At 42.4% G+C, this 24,442-nt stretch overlaps 1 protein-coding gene across 1 annotated transcript in view; it reads right to left on the minus strand.

Moving 5' to 3' along the window:
- The window catches only part of SAXO1 (stabilizer of axonemal microtubules 1), a 97,277-nt gene that overhangs the window by 11,406 nt on the left and 61,429 nt on the right, over positions 1-24,442 (minus strand). Inside the window, exons 2-3 of the mRNA XM_025914565.2 lie at positions 12,385-12,564; positions 2,651-2,853 (exon numbers count right to left, since the gene is read on the minus strand). Of these exons, the coding sequence (XP_025770350.2) occupies positions 2,651-2,853; positions 12,385-12,564 (383 nt within the window). The remainder of the gene's footprint in view (positions 1-2,650; positions 2,854-12,384; positions 12,565-24,442) is intronic.

Genomic DNA, 24,442 nt, shown 5'->3' on the forward strand with positions numbered 1-24,442 from the left:
TACAAAACAGAGGTGCACCAGGCACTCTTAGAGCATCTAGCAGGATGTTTACAGTCTGGCATTGGGGAAAGTCTGGAAGGGTTTCGAAGGGTATGGTGTTTCCACTGCTTATTGAAGGATGAGTGCTAGATAGGGGAAGGGAGGAGGGCTTTATAAAGAGGCAGTAGCATGTGCAACATGCCCTGAGATAGAAAAGAAATGCAGGGAAGAAACTGAAAGAAGGTCCTTACGGCCAGAGTAAATGGCACTGGGAGGAGATGCCAAAATCTACAAGGTACTACAAGAGGAGTTGGTAAAGGTTTGGGACTTTATCCTAAGGACCATAGTAACTATTTGAGGAATTTTAAGTGGAGAGGGGGTCAGATCACATGCCATTTTTTTCTCTATTTTTTTAAGTTTCTTTCTTTCTTTTGAGAGAGACACAGAGCGAGTGGGGGAGGGGCAGAGAGAGAATCCCAAGCAGACTCCAAGCTGCCTACTGCTGGGCCCGACACAGGGTTCGAACTCACAAACCATAAAATCATGACCTGAGCCAAAACGAAGTCAGTTGCTTAACTGACTGAGCCACCCAGGAGCCCTTCATATTGCCATTTTACTTATTTGTTTATTGAGAGAAAGAGAAAGCATGAGTGGGGAAGGGGCAGAGAAAGAGAGGGACAGAGGATCAGGAGTGGGCTCCGTGCTGACAGCAATGAGCTTGATGCAGGGCTCAAACTCACTAACCATGAGATCATGACCTGAGCCGAAGTCAGACGCTCAACCGGCTAAGTCACCCAGGCACCCTTCACATTGCCATTTTTAAAAGATCTCCCTGGTTCCTTTATGTGGAAAATGGATACAAGTGGATAAGATTGGAGACATGCTCAGGTATATAAGCCTAGATGTAGATGTGGAACAGGCAGGATTAGGGCTTTGCTGGCAGGAAGCAACAAAAGGACAATAGAGAGAAGGCATAAAAGATGGGCTTGCAGTGATATACCACAGAATAGGCTACAGGGGGTATAGACACAGGAGGGGCTGATGGGGAGAAGGGAGACTGAGGCACAAGTGGACAGGGGATCCCAATGAGGCCAAAAACTGTCTTGGTGGGAGTAGTTAAGAAAGCAAGCTGGGAGCACTGGATGATGAAGTGCATAAAGGAGGAGCCATTTCAGGGTAGGACAATGTCCAAAATGTAGCTTGGCAGAAGGTGACAACAAAAGAGTGGAAGAAAGAGAACAATACGAAAGATGAGGTGGCAAAATGTCAAGAGTCCAGGTTCTTCCAAGAAGCAGAGAAGCTCGGCCATGTGTGGTGCCTTTGGAATGATAGATTGAGAGCCGCTGGGAGGGCTTCAGGAGGATTCCTACATTGCCTCAAGCCTCTCCACCTCCCCTTGTCTAAGTGTTTGGCTTGGCTAAATAAACGCAACTATTATCCCAGTCACTCAGGGATCCACAAACATGTTACATGAAGGGGTAAACACATATTCCTAGGGCAACCATGTGACCATGTGCATCATAAGCAGAAGAGTTAGGGATTACCAACTGACCTCGGTTCCTGTGGTCTCAGCCTGTGGCTTGTGCTCCATAGAGTGACCACCACACTGCTTTCACTGTACCTACCGTCCATATCCTGTCTCTCCTACAGGACTATTAAGTTAAGGCAGATTCTACTTCCTTCACAGACCCTAATACCATGCCTGGGATGTAACAGATGCTCAATAAAGAGTGAATCAATCCCACGAAGTACAAAACTGGCAAAACTAATTTATGGTTTTAAAAGTCAGAATAATGATTCTATCCTGCATGGGATCAACGTTGTATTTCTTGAGCCGGGTGCTGTTTACAGGGATGTGTTCACTCAAAATTCACTGGTCTGGGGGTACCTAGGTAGCTCAGTCGATTGACCATCTGACTTTGGATTTCGGCTCAGTCATGATCCAAGGGTCATTGGATCGAGCCCCACATCAGGCTCCTCACTAAGTGTGGAGCCTTCTTAAGATTCTCTTTCTTCCCTCTGCCCCTCTCCCTCACTCACGCTCTCTCTCTCTCAAATAATTTATTTTAATTAAAAAAAAATTCATTGGTCTGTATGATTAAGATTTGTACATTTTTCTGTGTGTATGTTATGTTTCCATAATTTTTTAAATGGATGAATGAATCACTCAATCAACGATGGAACCTAACTTAGCTTAAATTTGAAACACTTTCCCAGCATAGACTTCCAACAGCAAGCTAAGGCAGGGGTTGGTACATCTTTTCTATAAAAGACCAGATATTAAGGTCTTAGGCCTCACAGGCCATACAGTCTCCATCACAAGTACTCAAATTCACTGCTATAGCATAAAAGTAGCCACGGATAATGTGTAAAAAAATGAACACAGCTGTGTTCCAACAAAATGTACTTAGGAATGCCAAAGCTTGAATTTCATATAATTTTCACATTTCCTAAAATAATAGTCTTTTCATTTTTTTTTAATCATTTGAAAATTTAAAAACCATTCTTAGGTCTCCAGCTCTACAAAAACAGGCTATGGACCAGATTTGGCCTGCAAGACATAGTTCAACCGACCCCTGCACCAAGGGGGTGTGCCTGTAAAACACATTCCCTGGCCTGCAAACAGGCTCAGCCTATCCCTCCCCAACCTGCCGCTCAAGCACCCTCCCACCTTTGTAAGTAGGCAGACACTCCATCTTGTCACCACATGGATATTTACTGTCCCGAGGCTTGATGGGGTCCATTCGACAGACAGGGTATGGGTTGTAATCTTGTTTATATGTTGTGAGCAAATCCATGTTCTCTTCACTTGGGACAAACTGGTCGGGCTGGTAGATCTTCACTGGTAACACTTTGTGAGGCCCAAAATCTCTCCTAAAAGGAAAATAAGCACATGCCATTGACCCAGAAGAAGACTCACAAGGGTTTCAATTTAACCCAATTCTACAAACGTTTCCTGAGAAGTCATCTTCTACTCTATCCCCCAACTGTTCTTCCTCTTCTGTTTCCCACTTTCACAAGAGACACTACCATTCTCTTCTCACCCAAGTCAGACAACTGAATGCCATCCTGGACCCACCCCATCATGGCACTGGATAATCACTCACCAAGTGCAGCCTCCCTCCACCTCATCAGTTTGTCTTTCCCCCTTAGTTTAGACCAAGTGAGGCATTTCTCACTTGGATCATGTGACAATTTAACACCTGGACTTCCTACTGCATTCCCGCCAATTATATGTCAATCCCCGTAGTGTGGCCAGAATAAACTCCCTGAAATGAGATCACAAAAATGGGATCGTTTTACTCCCCTGCTGAAAAATCTTCCAGATAAAGCCAGACTTTCTAGCATGGAATATAAGCATTCCTGGACCTGCCCCTGCCTTCCACGGCAACCTCATCTCCTACCTCCACCCCAATCCACACTCTACTCCAACCACACTGAACCACTCTGAAGGCCTCTCTTCTGTGCCTCCTCTCTCCACTGGGGAAATAACTTTTCTTTTGCAGCTACCACCACCTCCTCATCTGTGCTCCCAATAGCTTCTCCCGCTGATATTGATCTCCTTCCTCTACTTGATCTTATAGAAAACCTAGAGGGCAGTAAAGTACAATAAATGGAGACACAGAGTCTTTCATTTCTCAGCTCTCTGGCATCAGTGTTCCCATTCTTTCAGGGAGTATGAAAACAATAGGACAGAAAAAGTATGATGGTCTTCAACTCCACAGGAAACACTCTTTTCCCAGAACATCCCACAGCTCTAAAATTGCCAAGATGCTAACTGTACCATCATCAGGAATGATCCTGGCAAAACCAGGGCTCAGCTTGAGTTTGCACTGTCTGGTAGGGCAGTCTTGACTCCCCACTGCTCAGTACAAACTCTTTTAAGCAAACATTTCCCCCACCCCCCCCCCAAAGGGCTTCTGATTTACACAACAGCCTGTTTTTGCTTGGAACCCATTTATCCAAGTGGACAAGTGGAAGGGAGATTTTTCCCTGACGGTGCTTGCCAAAACAACCTCGCCAAGGGAAGGGGGAGGTTTCCGGACAGGAAAACATCAGGCCCAAACACCAATAAAACCTACTTCCCAGCCAAAATCTGGAGCAGCATTACTGAGCCATGCTTGACTAACAAAGGTAACACGCTCCACTGTAACCTGTCTTGCATGAATTATACACATGGTTGTGAATAAACCCAAACTGGGGCCTGGAAGGGGCTTGGTGGGATGGGAGGAGGGAATTAGGAAGCAGGAGAATTCATCTCTCTAGGGCTCTAAGGGGGAAATGGGAGATGCTTCAGTTGAACTCCCAGTAACTCCCTCTGAGTAGATTTAAAAATATATCTCAGCAGCAGTTATAGGGTCTTCAGCCTGGGCTCCCTTCCCAAGGGCCGCATGTTGGCAAACAGCAAGAGGAAGCTGAGCGACCCGACGCATCTGGAAGCTGACTCTGTAAATTGGGGCTTATGGAGGGAACAGGCTAAACAAGAATCCAAGGGTCAGTTCCTCATTTCTACTCTTTTTAGTGTACAAGTGCCTCATGCTGGTGTCTGTTTAATTCTAAACCAACTGCAGAAGGGAACGAGGACTGGCAGCCCCAGGCCACAGAGCCACAAAATGACTTTCATCGGAAAGTGTGCTCCCAACAGGAGGTGAGCACTCCTCACCCCCAAAAGGGGTAGAGGCAGCCTGAGACCACATATCCCCACGTAAACCCATGTTTACTGACGGCAGCCCAAGGGTTCAGCCCTCTTCATTTCCAAGAAGGACTATCAGGCGAGATCCAGGGCAAGCGAGGAGGAACAGAGCTGAACTCCCAAGCTGCCCCATGGAGCACCCCCAACCCCAAAGCAGCCAGGAGTGCTTTCCAGTCACAGGCCTGCCATGCTCTGGGACCCTTCACGCAGAGACATCCTCTTCCGCCATTATTCCTAGCGAGGGAACCAACCTTCCCCTCAGAGAGGTTGTGAGAACCTTTCTTCAAGGGCTGCCAAGCTCAAGGACAATGAAAATATGCTTAATGCCTTTACTTGCTGCTGTTTCCACAGGAAAAGAGCAGATAAATACCAACCAAACTCACCAGCTCATGGGTCATCCTGAAGTTGGTTACTCAAAGATAAGCGCTGATACAGTAAAATCCTTGCTCAGCATGTTTAAGGAATGAAACTGTTAACTGAATCTCCTTCTCTGGTACAAAATTCAAGTTTCTTTGTGAAAGTACACCTATGGTTCTATTTCCTGATCAGCTATAACAAAGCAAACGATCTTTGCAGGAGTTGGGGGCAGGGGGTGATCTACTTCTGAAGAGTGGTAAAGTTTTAAGTTTAAAGTGTAACTCATTTATATCCAACGCAAAAATATTTACTGTGGCTAAGAGTGAATTTGATCAGAATATATGTGTTCCCTCATTATGTTTTTATGTTGAGAACATTCATTGAAATCTACCATTAACCACAACATAACTGCATGTCCCCAATCTCACATAATCTTACAATCTTTAAGGTCATGTAAGAGAAAAGTATTTTATTCTTCCCAGAAATTGCTCAAATTTGGTAGCTTTTTTCTTTTTAAGAACACTCCCCCCTTTCTTCCTGTGTTACATTCCCTACCTAGTCCCTGTACCCCTTATGACTATGAACCAAGAAAAAAATTGGTCAAAGATGTTAAGTCTCTTTTAGGTGCGCAGCCATAAAAGTTATATAGTATGGAAAGCCAAGAGTTAAACCTCCAAGTTAAGCAAAGGTTAAAGTGGCCCTGCTGGGAAAGTCATAACAACTTGACCTCCAATCCTCAGGCAAAGCTAAAGAAAGATTTTTGACCAGAGTCTGACAAAATGAAAGAAGAAATAACGTAACAACCAACTAGGGCCCTAAGCCTGGAAGTGGGAAATGAAGATTTTCACTGTGATAAAGAGGCCATGTAATACTTTTTTTAACCACCGATGTTTATCTCCAAAAACTTCAGTACTTGTTAGTGTGTCCAATTAATCGATATATTAAATGGAATCCATTTTAAAAAGATTTGCTCCTCTTGCCCAAAGCCAATCCCTTCATCCTTATCCTAAATCCCCTCCCTCTTCCTCAGGAACCTGTTAAGTCGGCTTCACACCCAGCATGGGGCCCAACATGAGGCTTGAACTCACAACCCTGAGATCAAGACCTGAGCTGAGATCAAGAGTCAGACACTTAACTGACTGAGCCGCCAGGAACCTGTCTATATACTCATCTGTGTTTTAACCTTTTCCTCTGTCCTGGCTTCTTTTCTCAGTAGTTGATCATTCTTCTGTTTTTCCTAACTTAAAAGGAAAAAACTAAAGTGACACAACAACCCTCAATGGAGTCCAATCCCCTCCCCTCTTTCTTCCAGAAAGTGTTGTCTACACACAGACTTGCCTTCCTCACCTCCCACCCACACTCCCATCTAATCTAGTTTTGCTAACCCTTCCCTCTAGCCCAGGCCAGGTTTCCAAGTCCAGTCACTGCTCTTTAGGTCATTATCATCCTGAACCATCCTAACAGCATCTATGCTTTCACTCGTCTTTTTAACACTCTCCCTTGACCTCTGTGATTCTCCTCCTCATGATTTGTCCTCTCTCTCAATCCCCTCCTCTACAGGGTTTGGCTCTTTGTCAGTTGATTTTATTTCATACCTTCCACATGGAATTCAAACATTTCCCAAGGTTAAAAGGAACCCTCTAAGGAAACCATTATGTCATCACAGGCAGGCTGAGAGCCCAGCCTAGCACACTGAGAAAGATCCTACGGCTGATGCACAGGGCTTGATTCATGCCCCTGATCCTGATAAGGACACACTGAGCCCTCCTTGTCTGTGCTGTGACAGACAGGATTCTAAAAACCTGCCTCCAGGATTCAAGTTACACAGTCTCTGTCTCCTGCCCTACTCTCTCAACTCCTCAATGCCCACTAGAGCTGAAGCTAACATCTGTCACCACGTCACATCATCTCTGCACAAAAATACGAAAAACAACGACCTATGAGCACTAAAGAGCACAAGATAGGCAGATTCTGGAGCAAAGCCCACAGGTAGAAGAAGGGACTAGTACTGCACGAGCCTCTGTGTAAGTTTCCATTTTCTAGTGGGTTTCTTGTTTTGGTTTCCCAGAGTTTGCAGTCTGAAAGCAGGCCTCAATCTGTGTCGTGCCAAGCCAAGCAGCCATAATGTGAACAGAAAACCTCCCATCTTTGACTGAAAAACCAGAGGACCAAGTTTGAGGCAACCACAGGTGCTGGAAAGTAAGGAAAAATTCCTGGAAAGGAGAAAACCCAAGACAGGAAGCTCTAGCTTCTGTACATAAACTGGACCCAGGTCTCCTGCTGACCTTACATGTATGAGGCAGACTTCAAGCAACCATGCCAAAGAACTGAACTGATGAACTGACATTGGAGCTGTCACCCAAGACACAGAGTTGCATTTTGAATCGAATCAAATTACCTCCTATCTGCCTTAAAAAAAAAAATAGGAATATTAATAAAATAAGTTCTTTGGAGGAACATAAAAAAAAAAAAATCCAGAGTGTTTACAATGTAACTTTAACAATGTACAGGATCAATCCAAAACTCATTGACATACATACAGGAAAAATGTGACCCATTTCCAGGGGGAAAAAAAGAGAATCATGAAAACCAACTTCAAGCAGACCCAGATGTTAGAATTAGCAAACAAAGATTTTAAAGCAGCTATTCTAACTATGCTAAATTATAAAAACCAAAATAAGGTCATAATAAATTAAAAGGTAGGAAATTCTTAAGAGAAATAGAAACTATCTAAAGTTAATGAAATGCAACTTCTAAAACTGAAATATACAACATCTGTAATAAGACAGTCGCTGGATGGGCTTAATATCAGAATAAAGCTAGAGAAAAGACTCCGTGAACTTGAAGACAGATGAATAGAAACTATCCAATTTGAAAAACAGAGAAAAAAAGATTGGCAGAAAGAAATGAACAGAACTTCAGAGACAGAAAAAGTACTTGAGGAAATAATGGTCAAAATGTTTCCAAATCCAATCAAAGATACACAATATCAAAGGCTCTGAAATTGCCCAGGCAAGTCTAGTGCTGAGCCCTATTTCTGCATTTCTTCATTAATTCTTGGGCCCAAACTACAGGGGCTGTAAGTATATCCTCAGGGGTATAAGAAAAGTACGTATTTGAACAGAGAACGTGTAAAATCCAATGAGTAGGGAAAGACTTAGGATCACTACCACCTTTCCTGCTTTCTTCCTGGCATTTAGAGAGGACTCCAAATGCTTTTCTCTTCTGGCCCTTTCCCCTAACTCTACTCCGTTTAACCAAGAGTCTTGTCAATAAATGAAGAAATCCACACTGCCAGCTCCCTGCCCTCTGACCTTAAGCCAAACCCATCAAGTCAGAACCCCATTCCATCTTCTTTCCTATGCCTCCCGTTCACTCTCCCCATGGTTCCACTCCCCTTAGAATAAAGATGTAATACCATCTTGAAGACTTACTTCTTTCTTCTCAGGTTATCCACTCTGCCATCTTTAGGGATCTGCCTTAGCTAACACAATAATGTCCCAAAATGGGGCCCAAGTGTTTTACATGGTGACATGCCTAAAGGGAAATGAGGCTTGAAGTGCAAACCTCTTATTCATAAATTGATCTCCACTCTAGCCGAGCTAAAGGCAGATCCTATAGAAGAGAATCACTAAGGGCTGCAAGAAACTGCTTCATATTAAGAAGGGCTGAAAATCATGAGCATTCCTCTTATGGCACCTGCTGTAAATCCCTAAGATTTACAGTCAGTAAGCGTTGTGTGCAGCTGTAATCATGCCTCATGCTGGGATGATAACCTTTCCAGAAACCAGGTGTTTTTTGTGTCTGGGCTTAATCATCAAACCCAGCCAACCCTTGAGCCACATGACTTTTTTTCATTCAGCAGGTGGCAGCCCCATGTCCAATCTCAGACACTAAGTTGGGTCAGACTTTATATAGAGAAGTGGGTGCAAGTTCAGGTAATAAGAGTTCTAAGGGCAGAGAAGTGACAGTCCATGCAGATATAGCAGGGTGCAAACGCAGGGCTGACCCATCCCTTCTCCCAGAAGCCTCTGGCAGAGCACCCAGATGACTCCTCTGCATTTCCTCATATGGAATAGCTCTGCTGTATATATAAGTATATTGACCAGAGCCACTGCTAAGTTTATATAGTTCGGAAAACACGGTTGGTCAAAATCTTGATTTTTGATTATTTATCTTATTAAAAGCTCATTAGAACTTTAAAAAAATACACCCTGATAGGGACATAGTCTTACTCTCACTCTCTGAAAACTACTGCCCAGCGTGGCAGGCACAGGGCTGAGATATGAAGTTGAGGTACGGGCAAGGGAAGAAATGATCTCTGCTGATTTTCCCCCTTGGTTCTCTCTCTGGAGAAGGAAATAAAGGGGAGGAGAGAAGCATTTCTGCCCTTTTTCCTTCCCAAGGGTAACCTTGATCCTGCTACCTTTTCTTTTTAAGGCCCTTATGGTCATTAACAACTTGTTTTGGAAATTCTTTCAGTATCTGCAGTCCTCCATTTTGGTCACATTTTGACATGAATGATACTATTAGTCTCAATCTGGCAGAGACAGAGAGACCTTCTGGGTGACATGTTTATGGCTTTAGGTGACATGCAGCAAGGAAACCTTAGGACAGGTCAGAGGGGAAGTTTTTGCTGTAGCAAAGCACCGTCAGGGAGAAGGAAGGCATGTGGGCTCCATCTGGGGACCTCACTGCTAGGTGACGGGGCAGGACTCCTGCTCCAGAATAAGGATTTGTCCTCATCCTCCTAAGCTTGTGGGCAGCCAATAAAGAGCAACCTTCAACATCCAACCTTCAAAGCATCCTTTTCTGTATTTCTGGGACAGAAAATATATCTCTAACGTAACAATATCTGAAGCTGTCCTGTACTTTCCATTTTCCATTTCACACATTGCTCTGGATTTCCTGCAAACTGGGTGTGAAGAGAGGAGACCAGCATCTAGAAGCTCAATGTGATATTTGCAAGCCATTCCGCAAGGCTACCTTCATCTTTTCCTACCCATTACAGGTCTCTTATACATATGCCTAGGACTTTTCATCAGCAATGACAATGATTTCTCAAAAGGAAAAGCAGTGCTTGGGAATGGTCCACATCTCTTGGTGTGGTCTTCAGACTCTTAGAATTCTAAGACTGCTATTTTCTTGGTAAAATGAATCCCAAACTCATATTGTCTTAGAAGCCATAGGTTGGAAAAACAGGTTGCATAGAATATAATATTTTTAGTACTCAGAAACATTGTGCTTAAACAAAATCATATTAAGATATCTGTCCAGCATAGGGGCGCCTGGGTGGCGCAGTCGGTTAAGCGTCCGACTTCAGCCAGGTCACGATCTCGCGGTCCGTGAGTTCGAGCCCCGCGTCAGGCTCTGGGCTGATGGCTCGGAGCCTGGAGCCTGTTTCCGATTCTGTGTCTCCCTCTCTCTCTGCCCCTCCCCCGTTCATGCTCTGTCTCTCTCTGTCCCAAAAATAAATAAAAAACGTTGAAAAAAAAAAAAGATATCTGTCCAGCATAAAAGTGATCTGATTCAAGTCATACATCAGATGAGGCCCTCAGCTCCCTCCCACCTCAGGTTGCCCCTCTCCGCTGCTTTCCACCATACTCAGGAATCTTTTGGCTTCATTTCTCTCTTTATGGGTCTTTCTGCCCTATAACCCACACATGGACTTCCTTTGGATCTAGAACATAGCACTTTTTTGTAGGAATATTTCATGCCTCTACGCCACAATCTCAAAAGAGGATGTTTCCAGGCCTAGTGTGGGGAAAACCTGGAGGCAGAATGAATTAGAGCTGTTCTGCTTCACCTGGGTCATCTGGGACCTTTACTAGGAAAGCACAAAATTATGAGCAACAGGGGAGCAATAGGAAGAAAATTTACCAGGCCTTGCGTCCTGTAATGTGCAGGCGCTGTGCTGGAATAATTTACATACTCTGTGATCTGTACCTCCCAGCAACCCTGCCCTGTAGGGAAGAGGAATGCAGGGGCAGAGAAGGCATCCCTCTGTCAGGTCTCATCTGGGGACCAACTATATATCTGGGACCCTGCCCAACTGCACTCAAAGGTGTTTCTACTCCACTGGGTCACCAATCACAGGTCACCACCCAGGGGCCATTAACCAAGTTGTCAATGGCAGATTCTGCTAGTCTTACAACATGTAGAACAGACCTGAAATTGATCAGTTTCCCCACACTCTCCATACAGATACTTCTGCAATCCTAATACACTGTGAGCCAGGTGGTTCAGTCTCTAAACTGGATTCTCTAAAGAATCCAAGTTTGGAAGTCAGGAGAAATTTAAAAGGAAATACCACTCACCTTTGAACAATGAGGAGGTAAGGGATGCTGACCTCCTATGCAGTCACATATAACTTTTCATTCCCCCAAACTGTTCATAGCCTACTGTTGACCAGAAGCCTTACCAATAACAGTCAATTAATGTATTTGATGTGTGATACGTCTTATATACTATATTCTTACGATACGATAAGCTAGAGGGGCACCTGGGTGGCACAGTCAGTTAAGCATCTGACTTTGACTCAGGTCGTGATCTCACAGTTCGTGGGTTCAAGCCCCACATTGGGCTCTATGCTGACAGCTCAGAGCCCAGAACCTGCTTCATATTCTATGTCTCCCTCTCTCTCTGCCCCTCCCCCTCCCCCACTCACACTGTCTCACACTCTCAAAAATAAACATTAAAAAAAAATTAATAAGTAAAATAAATAAGCTAGAGAAAACAAAATGTTATGAAGAAAATCCTAAGAGAAAATACACCCACAGTACAGTACTGTATTTATTGGGAAAAAATCTACACGTAAATGGACGCGTGCAGTTCAAATCTAAGTTGTTTAAGGGTCAACCGTAGTCTTTGTTCATTCTTGAAGAACATTCATGGGGACCTCAATTCAAAGTCTACAGCATAATTTCCAAAGAGCTCCCTCTGTATCACCAAGTTTCCTTTCACTACTACCACTATCACTACATCACCCAACCTGACCTGGAGCTTTGGCGCCCAAAGCCAAAACTCTCTTTTCAGAAGCAGACCCCCCACCATTTCATGCCTTTATACTTTACTTAACCTCCAATCCTTTGCTAGGTAGATCATTTTAGACTTCCTCACCTCTACACCAGCAAGTAACAATTCTTTCCCTGTAAGAAGAAGTGGAAAAAAACTGAGCTGGCTAATAAATGCAGAATTTCATTTCTGAGATACAACATATTAACATTAAAGGCCTTGATAGCATCTATTACACTGCATATTGATGCACTAATACTGCACATTATATTAATATTGTGCATCAGCACTGACATTACTCCATTAGTGTGCATTCATATATTTATTCTTCTCGCACTCACCTTGACGTGGTCAAACCTTCCATGGGCACAGACCCTTTCTGGTACTCCCGCTTGGGCTTGAAGGATTCTCTGGGCAGGTAAGAGTGATAGAGAGGGTAGTTCTCAGTGTATTCGGAGAGAAGACATGGTTTCTCTATTTTATCATAAATCTTGGTAGGGAGATGTGGACAGTGATGCTGCCTATAAAAAAGGCATAAAGTTAGGTCTGTTCCCTTCTTGGAAAGGATATGTACAGTTTAACAACGTTACCTTCTCAAAATGGGATCCCAGCCTTTAAAATCAAAACCGCCAGCACTGAAAACAGGAACTCAACCTTTCCTTTTCTCTACTAAACTATCAAGTGGCAAAAAAAAATTTTAATGATGTATAACTGCAATTGGTTAATCATCAAAATCCCTTAAAATCATAAAATTATACACAAGCATGACTGATGTTCAGCCACTATAGATACCATACTGCCTGTTTAAATTTGAAATATTTCCAGGGCACCTGGGTGGCTCAGTCAGTGAAGGGTCTGACTCTTGATTTCAGCTCAGATCGTGATCTCATGGTTCATGAGTTCGAGCCCTACGTTGGGCTCTGCACGGACAGCATGGAGTCTGCTTGGGATTCTCAGTCTCCTGTCTCCTTCTCTCACTCTGCCTCTCCCCTGCTCATGCTCACTCATGCGTGCTCTCTCAAATAAATACACTTAAAAAATAAAATAAATAAAATAAAAATGAAATACTTCCACACCATGGTAGGTAAATCATCATAGCCCGGAGCCTTTTGAGTGCTCCTCCCAACTGGCCTCCCCTAAGACCTCCCTGGGCCTCCCAATCCCGCAGCAGTTGGGGCTCACCCCCTGACCGGACAGGGTGCTCCAGGGCTGTGCACTAACCCTTTCCAAATTGGCTGCTTCCTGGATCAATTCAGAATATCACCTTTCCATACAAGTGGCCTCATGAAGAACAAAACTACCTCAGTTCCAAGCACACTATACATCACTGACTACGTGAACCTGTTTCACATTGAAAGTCTGGCTCATTTCTCCTTTTAGGTCTCACCTCAACTCTTGCTTCCATAGAAAGACTTCCACTGGTTATCTTCTATTTTCCATACGCCCATACCCCTGGCACAAGGTTCTTTCTCTCATCCTGGTGTATGCCTTTCCCATCACTAATTGCTATCTGTCATCAGCAGGTTTGTTGGTGAGTTTGTTCATTATCTGTCTCATCTACCAAGCTCAGTACCTTTTCTATCTTGTTCACTGCTACAGCCCCTTAGCCTGCCTGGTACACAGCACACTGTCAATAAGCAGTTACTGAACAAATGATTAAACACATAAATAAATGATTCAATAAATGTTATGCCTCATTACACAAATAGATGAGTTAAGATGGCAGAGAAGTAGGGAGACCCTAGGATTACACAAATAGATGATAGAAAATAATTTGAAGTTATAATTTATGGTGAGTTTTCCCATCTTACATGCATGGCAATAAATGAACCCTATTATTCTACTTACTGCTAGACAAAGGGCAGCTCTTTGAGCTTTCAAAACCTAAGTAGTATATCAACTATTCATATGTCCACATACAATTCTTACAAACCAGTTGGGACACCTCTCATCTTCAGGCACCAGCACATCACCAAAATTGTATGTGAGTGATTTCCAACTTTGTTATATCAAGGAATAGCTGATTTTTGAACTTTTTTACACTGGTTTTAATTAGAGAAACTAAAATACACAGACTTCTGAAGCGGCACATAAGGGAAGAGCAGGGGAAGAGAGAAACGGACTTACAGAGAACTCATCACTATTCTAATTAAAGTTATTTTCCAGGCAACAATTTGCATGCTATTCCTGTTGTTTGTAAGTTCAACCCTTTATACAAATGTGGCTGCCACCAGTGTTGTTACTACGTACTTCTCTTCAACCTCCCAAGCTCTAGAGAAAATGATCAATACCTGTACGGTTCAGATGGCTAGAACTGCATATTAACAAGTACCTTTAAAGAGATCCCTGTTTGCTTTCTTCACATTTGTAGGTTTGTATATCAGAAAAGCCTTAAGATGGTGTAAACTTGCCACATTTATTTTTAAGTTTTTAAAGTAGTCTCTACACTCAGTGTGAGGCTCAAACTCACAACCCCAAGATCAAGAGTCGCAGCCTCCACTGACTGAGCCATCCAGCCACCCTAGTTTTCATTTCTGTTATTACAGAAGTACTACTGGGTTTGTGGTAAATATTTTAGATTCTCTTAATTATTCATAAGGAAATATTCCATAAATATGTCATCCTTATAGTACGAATATCTGAATTGCAGTGTTAAATATGTGCAATAAAAGTTTAGTTTTCCTTTTTCAAAATGCACAGTGTTGGCATTTTGTGTTCAAAGGTGATTATGCATCTAACATTTTATATATTTAATAAAATATGCCCTAATATAGGTACATAAGTTGATGAGGGCTTTAATCTTCCATCCACTCGAGATAATTGTTGTGTTTGCATAGTAAACAAAATAACCATACTCCATGATATGTAAACATTAGATATTATTACTGTTTGTGTGTTCACAGTCTGTCCAATTATCTGAGCTTTCAATCTGAGCCCAATTAGAACCCTATCATTCTAGGGTTCCTACAAACCTCAAATCAAAAGCCAAGAATTGCTGGCTACCAAAAATGCCTTTGCAGATATATTTTATTCACCCACACTCTTTGAGAGAAAAGTCAAAGTTTTATTAAGAATAACTTAGATTCAGGCACTTGCAATAAAATCGACTCTACAAGCATAGCAATATTTTCCCTCTCCAGTGCCCTTGTTTTTTAAACCAGCAAAACTTTCTTTTTATATAGCCCCCCCGTCTATAATGTTACTTTTTTACTTTAAAAAAGAGTGGAAAGACTTATTCCTAAAGAAAATAAATGTAATGGCAAAATACTACATTGTGACAGTATCATGAGAGGGAATTTCAATACAGCAACAAGCTTCTACCCAGACTCTAATGTTCCTTTAAGTGGAATTGTATCTATCTATGGGGAGGGGGTCATGTTTTATTTGACTTGCTACTAGTTAACTAAAATCTGTCTCTCTTTGAAGTATTAAGAAACTCTTAATTAAGAAACATCTTATTAAATGTTCCTAGGTGCCTGGGTGACTCAGTTGGTTAAGCAAATGACTCTTGATTTCAGCTCAGGTCAAGATCTCACGGTCATGAGATTCAGCCCCACAGCAGGCTTGTACTGAGCATGGAGCCTGCTTGGGATTCTCTCTCTCCCTCTGCCCCTCCCCTGCTTATGTGCACATGTACCCTCAATCTCAAAAAAAATAAAATAAATGTTTCATTGCCTGAGTCTGCTCATAGAGCCACCTCCTTTCCTTACCTGTAACCCAAAACCCTGAGCATCCCTCTCAAGTCGCCAAGCACCATATCTCCTCACTGGTCTGTCCATCCCTTTCCTAAAAGGGAAAACACTTCAATCCTTAATTTTTAGTGGACCTAGTCAGTGATTAATGAAAGTGTGTGCAATCACCATGGTTGGGGTATTTTCAGGTAGGCCTGACAGTCATGAACCAAAGAAAGGAGACCTCTTCAAACTGTCTGATACTTGTATGGTTTTAGAAGCTGCCTTGGCTTGTTCAGGAACACATATTCTCATGAGCCTAGATGGGGCCACTAGGCAGAGAGGGCAAAGGGGAGGGAGAAGGTTTCTTTATCAGAACTCTCTAAAGTCTTTCCACTCCAGAATTTACTGAAGGACCACAGGAAAAAGGAAATAATGCTGACTTTTTCTGTTATTTGGTAAAGGTAGTAGTAGAACTACTCAACAGACCACAGAAAATGTTAATAATAGTTAACTCTGAACACTGACTCCAAGCTAGAACCATGGAATTTTAAAAATTAAATTAAAGGCTCCTGGGTTGCTCAGTTGGTAAGCATCTGATTCTTATTTTCGGCTCAGGTCATGATCTCAAGATTCGAGAGTTTGAGCCCCATGTTGGGCTCTGGGCTGACCGTGTGGAGCCACTTGGGATCCTGTCTCTCCGTCTCTCTGCCCCTCTCCCCTACTCGTTCTCTCAAAATAAACTCTTTAAAAAGTTATAAAAAATTAAAAAACTACTTAAATATTTTAAAGGACCATGGGGAATACCTGAGCCAATGTCCTCACAATGCTAATGAAAAAATCAGAAGCTCAGAGAACGATGTGCAGGATCTAGCCATGGACAAAACCTAATTCTCCTTCGCATCTGAATGACCAGGTTCATTTCCTGACATCTAGGTCTCAAGGAACCCTAGAATGGATGAAAGAACTTTAAAGATATGACAAGTACCTCCAGCATAGCGCCATCTGACAGAGATAGAATGCAAGATGTGCATGAGAGCCACATACATCATTTTAAATGTCCTAGTGACCACATTAAAATGGTAAAAAAGAGGGGTGCCTGGGTGGCTCAGTTGGCTACACGTCTGACTCGGTTTCAGCTCAGGTCATGATCTCACAATTTTGTGAGTTCGAGCCCCACATCGGGCTCTGTGCTGACAGTGCAGAGCCTGCTTGCAATTCTCTCTCTCACCCTCTCTCTCTGCCCTTCCCCTGCTCACAGTCTCTGTCTCAAAATAAATAAACTTGGGAAAAAAAACTTAAAAAAAAATAAAATGTTAAAAGAGGTAAAGTTAATCTTAAATACTTTAATCCAATGTATTCAATATAATTTCAACATATAATCAGTATAAAAAATTAAGATATTTTATTTTCATACTACATCTTTAAAATGCAATATGGGTTTTATATTCACAGCACATCTCCATGAGGAATACCACATTTCAAGGGCTCAGTAGCCACATGCAGTGGTAGCTTCCCTATCTGGAAAACACAATCTAGAATTGGAAGGAACGGACAAAAGAATTGCCAGCCCTTCGATGTTGGTTTTCAAGTGGAAGAAAGACAAAGATGCCTAGAAATATTTTCTTTGACTAATATCCTGTTTGTCTCCTCCTTGGATTCTCTGACCTACCTTCGTGTGACATGAACAGGGACGTTAAAAGACATGAAAAATTGTTTTCCCTAATTCTTCCCACTCCATTGGGCCAAGCTTCAGTTCCATGCACCTGTGATGCCCTCTGGAGCTGCTCTCTTTCCTACAACTTCCACTTTTCCAGAATGCTTCTCTTTCTTCAAAGCCCATCTCGACAACCATTCCTGTCACCACCACCACTCCAGGAAGCTACTGAAAATGCTACCACACTGTCACTGGCTACGACTCACACTCTCTTCTCTAAGTGTACATGGCTTTGTGTCCCTACCTCTTTTAGGACACTTCTGTACTTCCTGGCACAGTCATCTCCTTATAAACTTTCAGGTTAAGAATTCTCGGGGTGACTGGGTGGCTCAGTCAGTTAAGCATCCGACTTTGGCTCAGGTCATGGTCTCAGGGTTCATGAGTTTGAGCCCCGCATCGGGCTCTGTGCTGACACCTCAGAGCCTGGAGCCTGCTTTGGATTCTGTCTTCCTCTCTCCCTCTCCACTTGTGCGCTCATGCTCACTCGCTCTCTGTCTCCCTCCCTCTGTCTCTGTCTCTGGCTGCAAGCACAGATGTTCATCATGGCAAAAAGCTTTCAACATGATATTCATCATGATGAAAAGTATGGCAATTTTTTCTGCCACCATCAAGCTGCATGTTAATAGCTAGTTAATATGACTTCGGACTTCTCAAACAAATAAACCTCTAACAGTCTTTTAGATCATAACCTGTTTGTAAAAAGAGTAGCAACTATGGATATCAGTGACTTCCCTTGCCTCTACCATGGTTTTCCAGACTCCCCTGAGCCAAGTCTGGCACAGGCAATGAAAAAGGCTCTCCTTCACTCCTCTCCTTTGCTTCAGGAGGCAGCACATATGGCAGAAAAGGACTTTGGAGGCAGGAAGATCTGGTTTCCAATTCTAGCTCTGTCATGGACTGCATGTGTAAAGTTAAGGAAATCAGTTACTTTACTCTTCTGAACTTCAATTACTTCCAAATATGTAGAAAACTTCCACTTAGTAGGATTTTATGGATTAAATCAAATACTGGAGGTAAAAGGCCTAACCCAGTCCAAGGCAAGCAATCTGAAATTAATAGGCTGTTTATTGAGCAATTACTATCCACCCCATGGGCTAAGAGATTTATATATTAACCCACCTAATACTCGCAGCAATGCTATGAGCAAGACACTGTTATCTCCATTTTACAAACATCAAACTGAGACTGTAGGAGGTGTTATTTCACTCAAGGCCATATAGCCAGACTGTAATTAAATCAGGACTAAAACCCCAGATATTCTGCCTGATTCCAAAGTCTGTGCCCCTAATCATGGGCATACATTGTGTGCCTTCAGGGGATGCCAGCCTGTACTAAACACCTCTGTTTCCTGGCTGCCCTGGTAAATGTGAGGGCAGTCAATTCATAGGCAGTTCTCAGACCTGCCCTTTCTCCTTCACTACACTTAGAATCTTCCAAGGCAAGATACGCTCCTCATTCTCAAGGACCCCAAAACTACTCTAATACAAACCAATAAATACATACAATTCCAAATGCTCTTTAAAACTCTGACCTTTCCACGGAATCTCTTACATTGTCTAAAAAAGAGCAGATCATTAAATAACACTAACAACCAGGAAAACAAAGAATATGGAACACTGGATCCAAAAGGACCCATGAGATCAGCCAGGCCTGCAGCTTCATCACGCAGATGTGGACACTGAGAGCAAGAGACACGGAGCCACTGCCTAAGGTCACACAGCTGGTCAGCAGCAGCGTTCACCTCGGGTCCCATATCACCACCCACATAATTGACTTCCAGTTACAATCCAATTTAAAACTCAAAGTTCACACTCTTAAAGGATTTGCAGCCCATTTTTCCTTTTTCCCAGTAGTTGGGAGCCCGTGACCTGTCACAGCTGCTGTGTGAGGGAGGAAAACAGCAGAAAATGCATTCTTGGTCTAGGAGGTGGGAAGCTGCCAAGGATCACCAAACCTCCAGTCATAAAAGTCATCTTTTCAGTCTGATAGTTAAGGAAGAATCCAGAGTGTTTAGGATAACAAAAACTTTAAGTTCCTAGAGGTGGAGTCTTCTCAGAGGAGAACCCATGTCTCTAGAATGGTCTTCTGCCTGAACATGAGAAGCTCACAAAGCCAACCCAAGTGGCCTCTGGGGATGAGTAAAGCCAGTGCTTTTTCCTGATGTGTGCATTACCTGCAGTGGTTTATAAACTTTCAAAATGTTCACTAAAATTTCTTCTCTCATGTGCATAAATATACCCAGAGAGGCAAAGGGACAAGTGAGAAACCTTTTATAACTGCTAAATAAGACCATTTTTGAACATAGATATAGATTTCAGGCCAGTCTTGAGACAAAGGGACTCATACTACCTACTAGATCTTTAAAGAATCAGAACAGTGGGAGAAATCTGAGTAACTCCAGCTTTTATCCAGCCCACAGTACTAGGGATTGGAGCAGGGATTATCAACTAGAATTCTTTGGTGGCAACTCATCCCTCAGGGGATCAGATTCTGAGTGACAGAAAGCAGGGCCAAAACTTTAAATATGTGAGGGCGAACAAGCAACCTGAAGACCGTTTGGTAGAAATATGACAGATGCAAATGATGAACCAACAACTAGCAGTGCCTGATGTTAAGGGAGGTGGGGGTACAGTGAAGAGATTCTGAGTCACAAGTTTAGGGAGAAAGATCATCTTGATTGATCAGCCATGTCTGTCAAGGAGGCCAGGCTAGGGAAGTGGAGACAGGTGAGGAATGAATCAATCAACCAATCAACAAAAGGGAAGGAAAAGAAGAAGGAATTTGGCTGAAAATGGTGTCTTGTAGGAATGATACATTTGGAAAACATCTGGAATGACAACGAAGTCATAAAAGTGCAAATCAAGTCCTTGAGAAGATCAAGTAATTAAAAATGAGGACAAAATCTTGAAGAACACTAGGATTTAGGAAGCAGGACAATGAAGTTTCAAGGTAGGGGGGAAAAAGTGACAAAAAGAAGAAAATTCAGTGACACAAGAGTCAAATAAGAAAAGATTTAAGTGTTCAACAGTTAAATTGCTACAGAAAAATCCAAAGGTCTGGGGGCAGAGAAGAAGACACCTCCTCTGTTGACCAGAAAGCAACCTTAGTAGAGTGGCTGGGCTGGAACCATAGAATCAATGGTGCTAAAGAAGTGGAGGTAGAGAGGCCACCATGCTGAAGAATCTGGTAGCAAAAGGGGCAAGAAAACTTGAACCAGAGCTCAAGACATTACCCAGAAAGTACACAAGAATTCTTAACCATGTGATCATTATCAGGAAGCAGTGGATAGAAGTCCAATTGTCTTTGTAGGTAGGAGAACAGATTAGCAGATAGGGATTCTCTGATGAGCAAAAATAACTGATGTAGCCACAGACTGAGAAGAGAAGGTGGATGAGGTTCAAGAGACAAGATGAGAGAAGGGAGTCGGCAACACCAATCTGATGGCCTCCACCCAGAGTACAAGGGCACCAAGAGAGGGAAAGCAGATAAGGTGGGATGGCAGCTGGAAGAGAGGTTCCAAGTGTGCATAGGGCACTCTGGGGAATGCACTTAAGAGGCAACTAGAGAATAATGAAGACTTGCTTCCGGGAGTAGTGGGACTGAGGAGAGGGCCCACTAGGCCTGGCTGGCCCTTGTCAGTGTTGGAACTCTCCGGAGCAGTGCTCAGCAGCTCTAGGGAGAGCTCTGGCTCAGCAGACAAGAAGCTGAGGGACTGTGGGACAGCAGGCACTGAGGAGAGGAGCCCTGGTGAGTCGTGAGCACTCAGGCTCAATGGACAGAAGGGAAGGCAGCAAGAGCCAGTGCTTCTTGGAAAAACCGAGGCTTGGCAAGAGCAACACAGAATAGGTCTAGGGCTACATGTGCCTCATGGGCTCTCTCAGGCCCTTTCCCTTGGCAGTCAAAAGGAAGAGGAGTTTCTCCTGTGAAAAAAGTATTTAAGTTAATTAGAGAAACCTCTGCAAGAAAGTACAATTGGTCAAGGCACCCCCAGGAGATACAGGGCAGGGATTTTGGCAATGGCCCCACTGAGCCTTGGAGAGAAACACATGGAAGAGGAGAAACATGCCAGTAACCAAGGCTCTTTCTCTTTCTAACTCTTAAAGAGCTCTTAGAGAACCTTCTGTGTTCTGGAGGAGGCAGGCACTGCCCTGGGCTATAGTCTCCTTTTTCCCTCTGAGGTCCTGGCAATACTCCACCCAGAACTCTATTCTACCCATTGTGCTTCATTCCCTTCAGGTTTTAGCTCAAATTACCTCCTTCCAGAAGGACTTCCCAAACCTCCAGAACATGTTAGTCACACACACGTTTGTATTCTCCTGCTCAAGTTTGACTTCCTGGCAGATGGATCTTGAATACCGTTACCTTGGTGCATGGTTCATGATGGGCACTCAATATATGACTGCTGAAAGCATGTAAGAACAGGGGAAAATATATGACTAGGTTCTGTCCATTTTGGCCTCACACAGGAGGACAATTACAAACTGCTTAAAAGGAAACTCAGAAGCTATATTCATATTTGTTTGCCCTTGTTGTGTGGTGCTTCCCATGTAAACAAAGCCTAGAAATTGGTTTTATAAAAACAAATCTTTGAACCCTGTCTCAAAACACACACACACACACACACACACACACACACACACAGTTTGAGCTGAATAACACATTCAGATGTGAAATCTAGAATTATAAAGCTTTCAGAGGAACACATAGGAGAATATCTTTGTCACTTAAGGAAAGGCAAAGATTTCCTGGAGAGGTCAAGTAAGTAATAATTATAAAGAAGGAATTGGTTAGACATCATCAAGTCAAAACCTGCTCAAAGATACCATTAAGAAAATAAATAAGCAAGCCACACACTTGGAAACAATATTTGCAAGACAGATATCCAGCAGAAGACGGAGATCCAGGATATAGAAATATTATCTATAACTCAATAATAATAAAGACAAAAAATAACAAGCAAAGATGTGAGCAGACCCATCATAAGATATGCAAATGGACAATAAACTATACAAAAGTGCTTAACATCATGCACCATTAGGGAAGCTCAAGTTTAAACCACAATAAAACACCACCACATACACACCAGAATTGCCAAAATTACAAAGATTGACAAAACCTATTGCTGGCTAAGTGGAACAACTGGAATTGTTGTAGCATTCAATTCATGTTGAATGGATTGTAATCCATTGTTGGTAGGAACGCAAAATGGTCCAAGCCCATTTGACAAAATCTATGGCCATTTCTACATGCTGGACTACCTCCTGGTCCAACAATTCCATCCTAGGAATTTATCCACAAGAAATAAAAACCTTTTATTCACAAAAAAAGGAGTTGGTCAAGAATGTTCATAGACACTTTCCTCATTTAACCAAAACTAGAAACAGGCCAGGCATCCATCAACGAGAGACCAGGTAAACTGCGGTATCATCATTCAATGGAATAGTACTCAACAATAAAAAGGAACAAGCTACTCGGGCAGTCACACAATAGCAGGGATGAATCTTAAGAACATTTTGAGTGAAAGAAGAACCAATCAAAAGAATACATACTTTACAATTCCATTTATATGAAATTTTAAAACAGGAAGAACTAATCTTTAGTAGGGAAAAGATTGGTGGTTACCACTGGGAGCGAGAGAAGGGACTGGTTAAGAAGGGAAATGCAGGAACTTTCTGAGGTGTTGGTAATGTTCCAGATAGGATACAGATTTGGGTTACACAGGCACTTGAATTTATCGGCAAACACCAACTCAAGATTTGTGAATTTCACTGAAATTTACCTCAAAAGAAGAAAAAGGACAAAAATATTAAGCTGCTGTTAATGATATGAATGCTGAACTATTTAGGGGAGAAGTTACTGATTTCTGTGATTTACTTTGAAAATCATAAAAAAAGATGGGTTGATGGATGGATGGATAATAGGATGAATAGATGGAAAGATATGTCAATGTTAATGATAGAATCCAGGAAGTGGATATACAGCCATTCACTCTAAAATCTTTTTAACTTTGTTGGATGCTTGAAATTTTTTATAATAAAATGTTAGGGAAGAAAAACAAGTTTATAAAATTCCCTAATTTTTAGATGTGATCATGACATTGTGGTTATATAAGAAAATGTCCACACTTTTAGAGATGTATAATGAAGTATATAGGGGCGAAATAACAAGACATCTGTAACTGGATGAACCAAATGTGACAAAATCTTGATAATTATTGATGCTGGGAGATATATACATGGAATTTGGCTCACTACTCTATTTTCTTTTTTTTTTTTTGCGGATTTAAATGTTTTTTAATTAAAGAAATATTAAAACAAATCCCTAAGAAGTAGGGCCTACATGAAACAAGTGTGTATCTGCTTAAGCAAGAGTTCCCTTGAGGCTAATAGGGCATTGGTCCAACCACCTGGGACAAAACAGGATTTTGATTTAAGCTGATGATAAGTGCAGAGCCAACAACCGAAGGAAGTTTCCCTTCTCACACTCTAAAGTTTGTGTCAGCTGCACTGGGCTTGTTCCCACATGGCCTTTCAGTGTCCTCCAGCCAAAAAGCAGCAAGCTCACATACTTAACTGTAGTTTCACTGTCTTCTCAAGAAATCTATTAAGTACCCTGTGAATTTTGGATGAAACCCGACAGCTGTGCTAAACAAATCTTCCCAAGGCTCTCTTTCAGGCATTGCAAAAACAACCAAAGCCTCTTTAATCTCTATCTTAGAACACTAACTATACTTGACCCACCACCACCTCACTCCTACCCAAGATTCCTTTACCTGCATAGCACTCTTGTGGTCACTCTCATCACAGCATTTGTCCCACATTAAAAAAAAAAAAAAAAAAAAAAAAAAAAAAAAAAAAAAAAGCTTGCTTATTTGCTGCCCAGACTAGGTTTCCTTTTTTTTTTTTTTTTTTTTTTTTGGCGGGGGTGGGGGTGGGGGGAGTAAGCGGGGGCTGGTGAGAGGGGTATCTTGTTCACTATTCTATAACCAGCTAAGCACAAGGCCTGGAACAC

The sequence above is a fragment of the Puma concolor genome, chromosome D4 (assembly GCF_028749965.1).
Source record: "Puma concolor isolate L17-30 chromosome D4, mPumCon1.1.hap2, whole genome shotgun sequence".
NCBI classification, from domain to species: domain Eukaryota; kingdom Metazoa; phylum Chordata; class Mammalia; order Carnivora; family Felidae; genus Puma; species Puma concolor.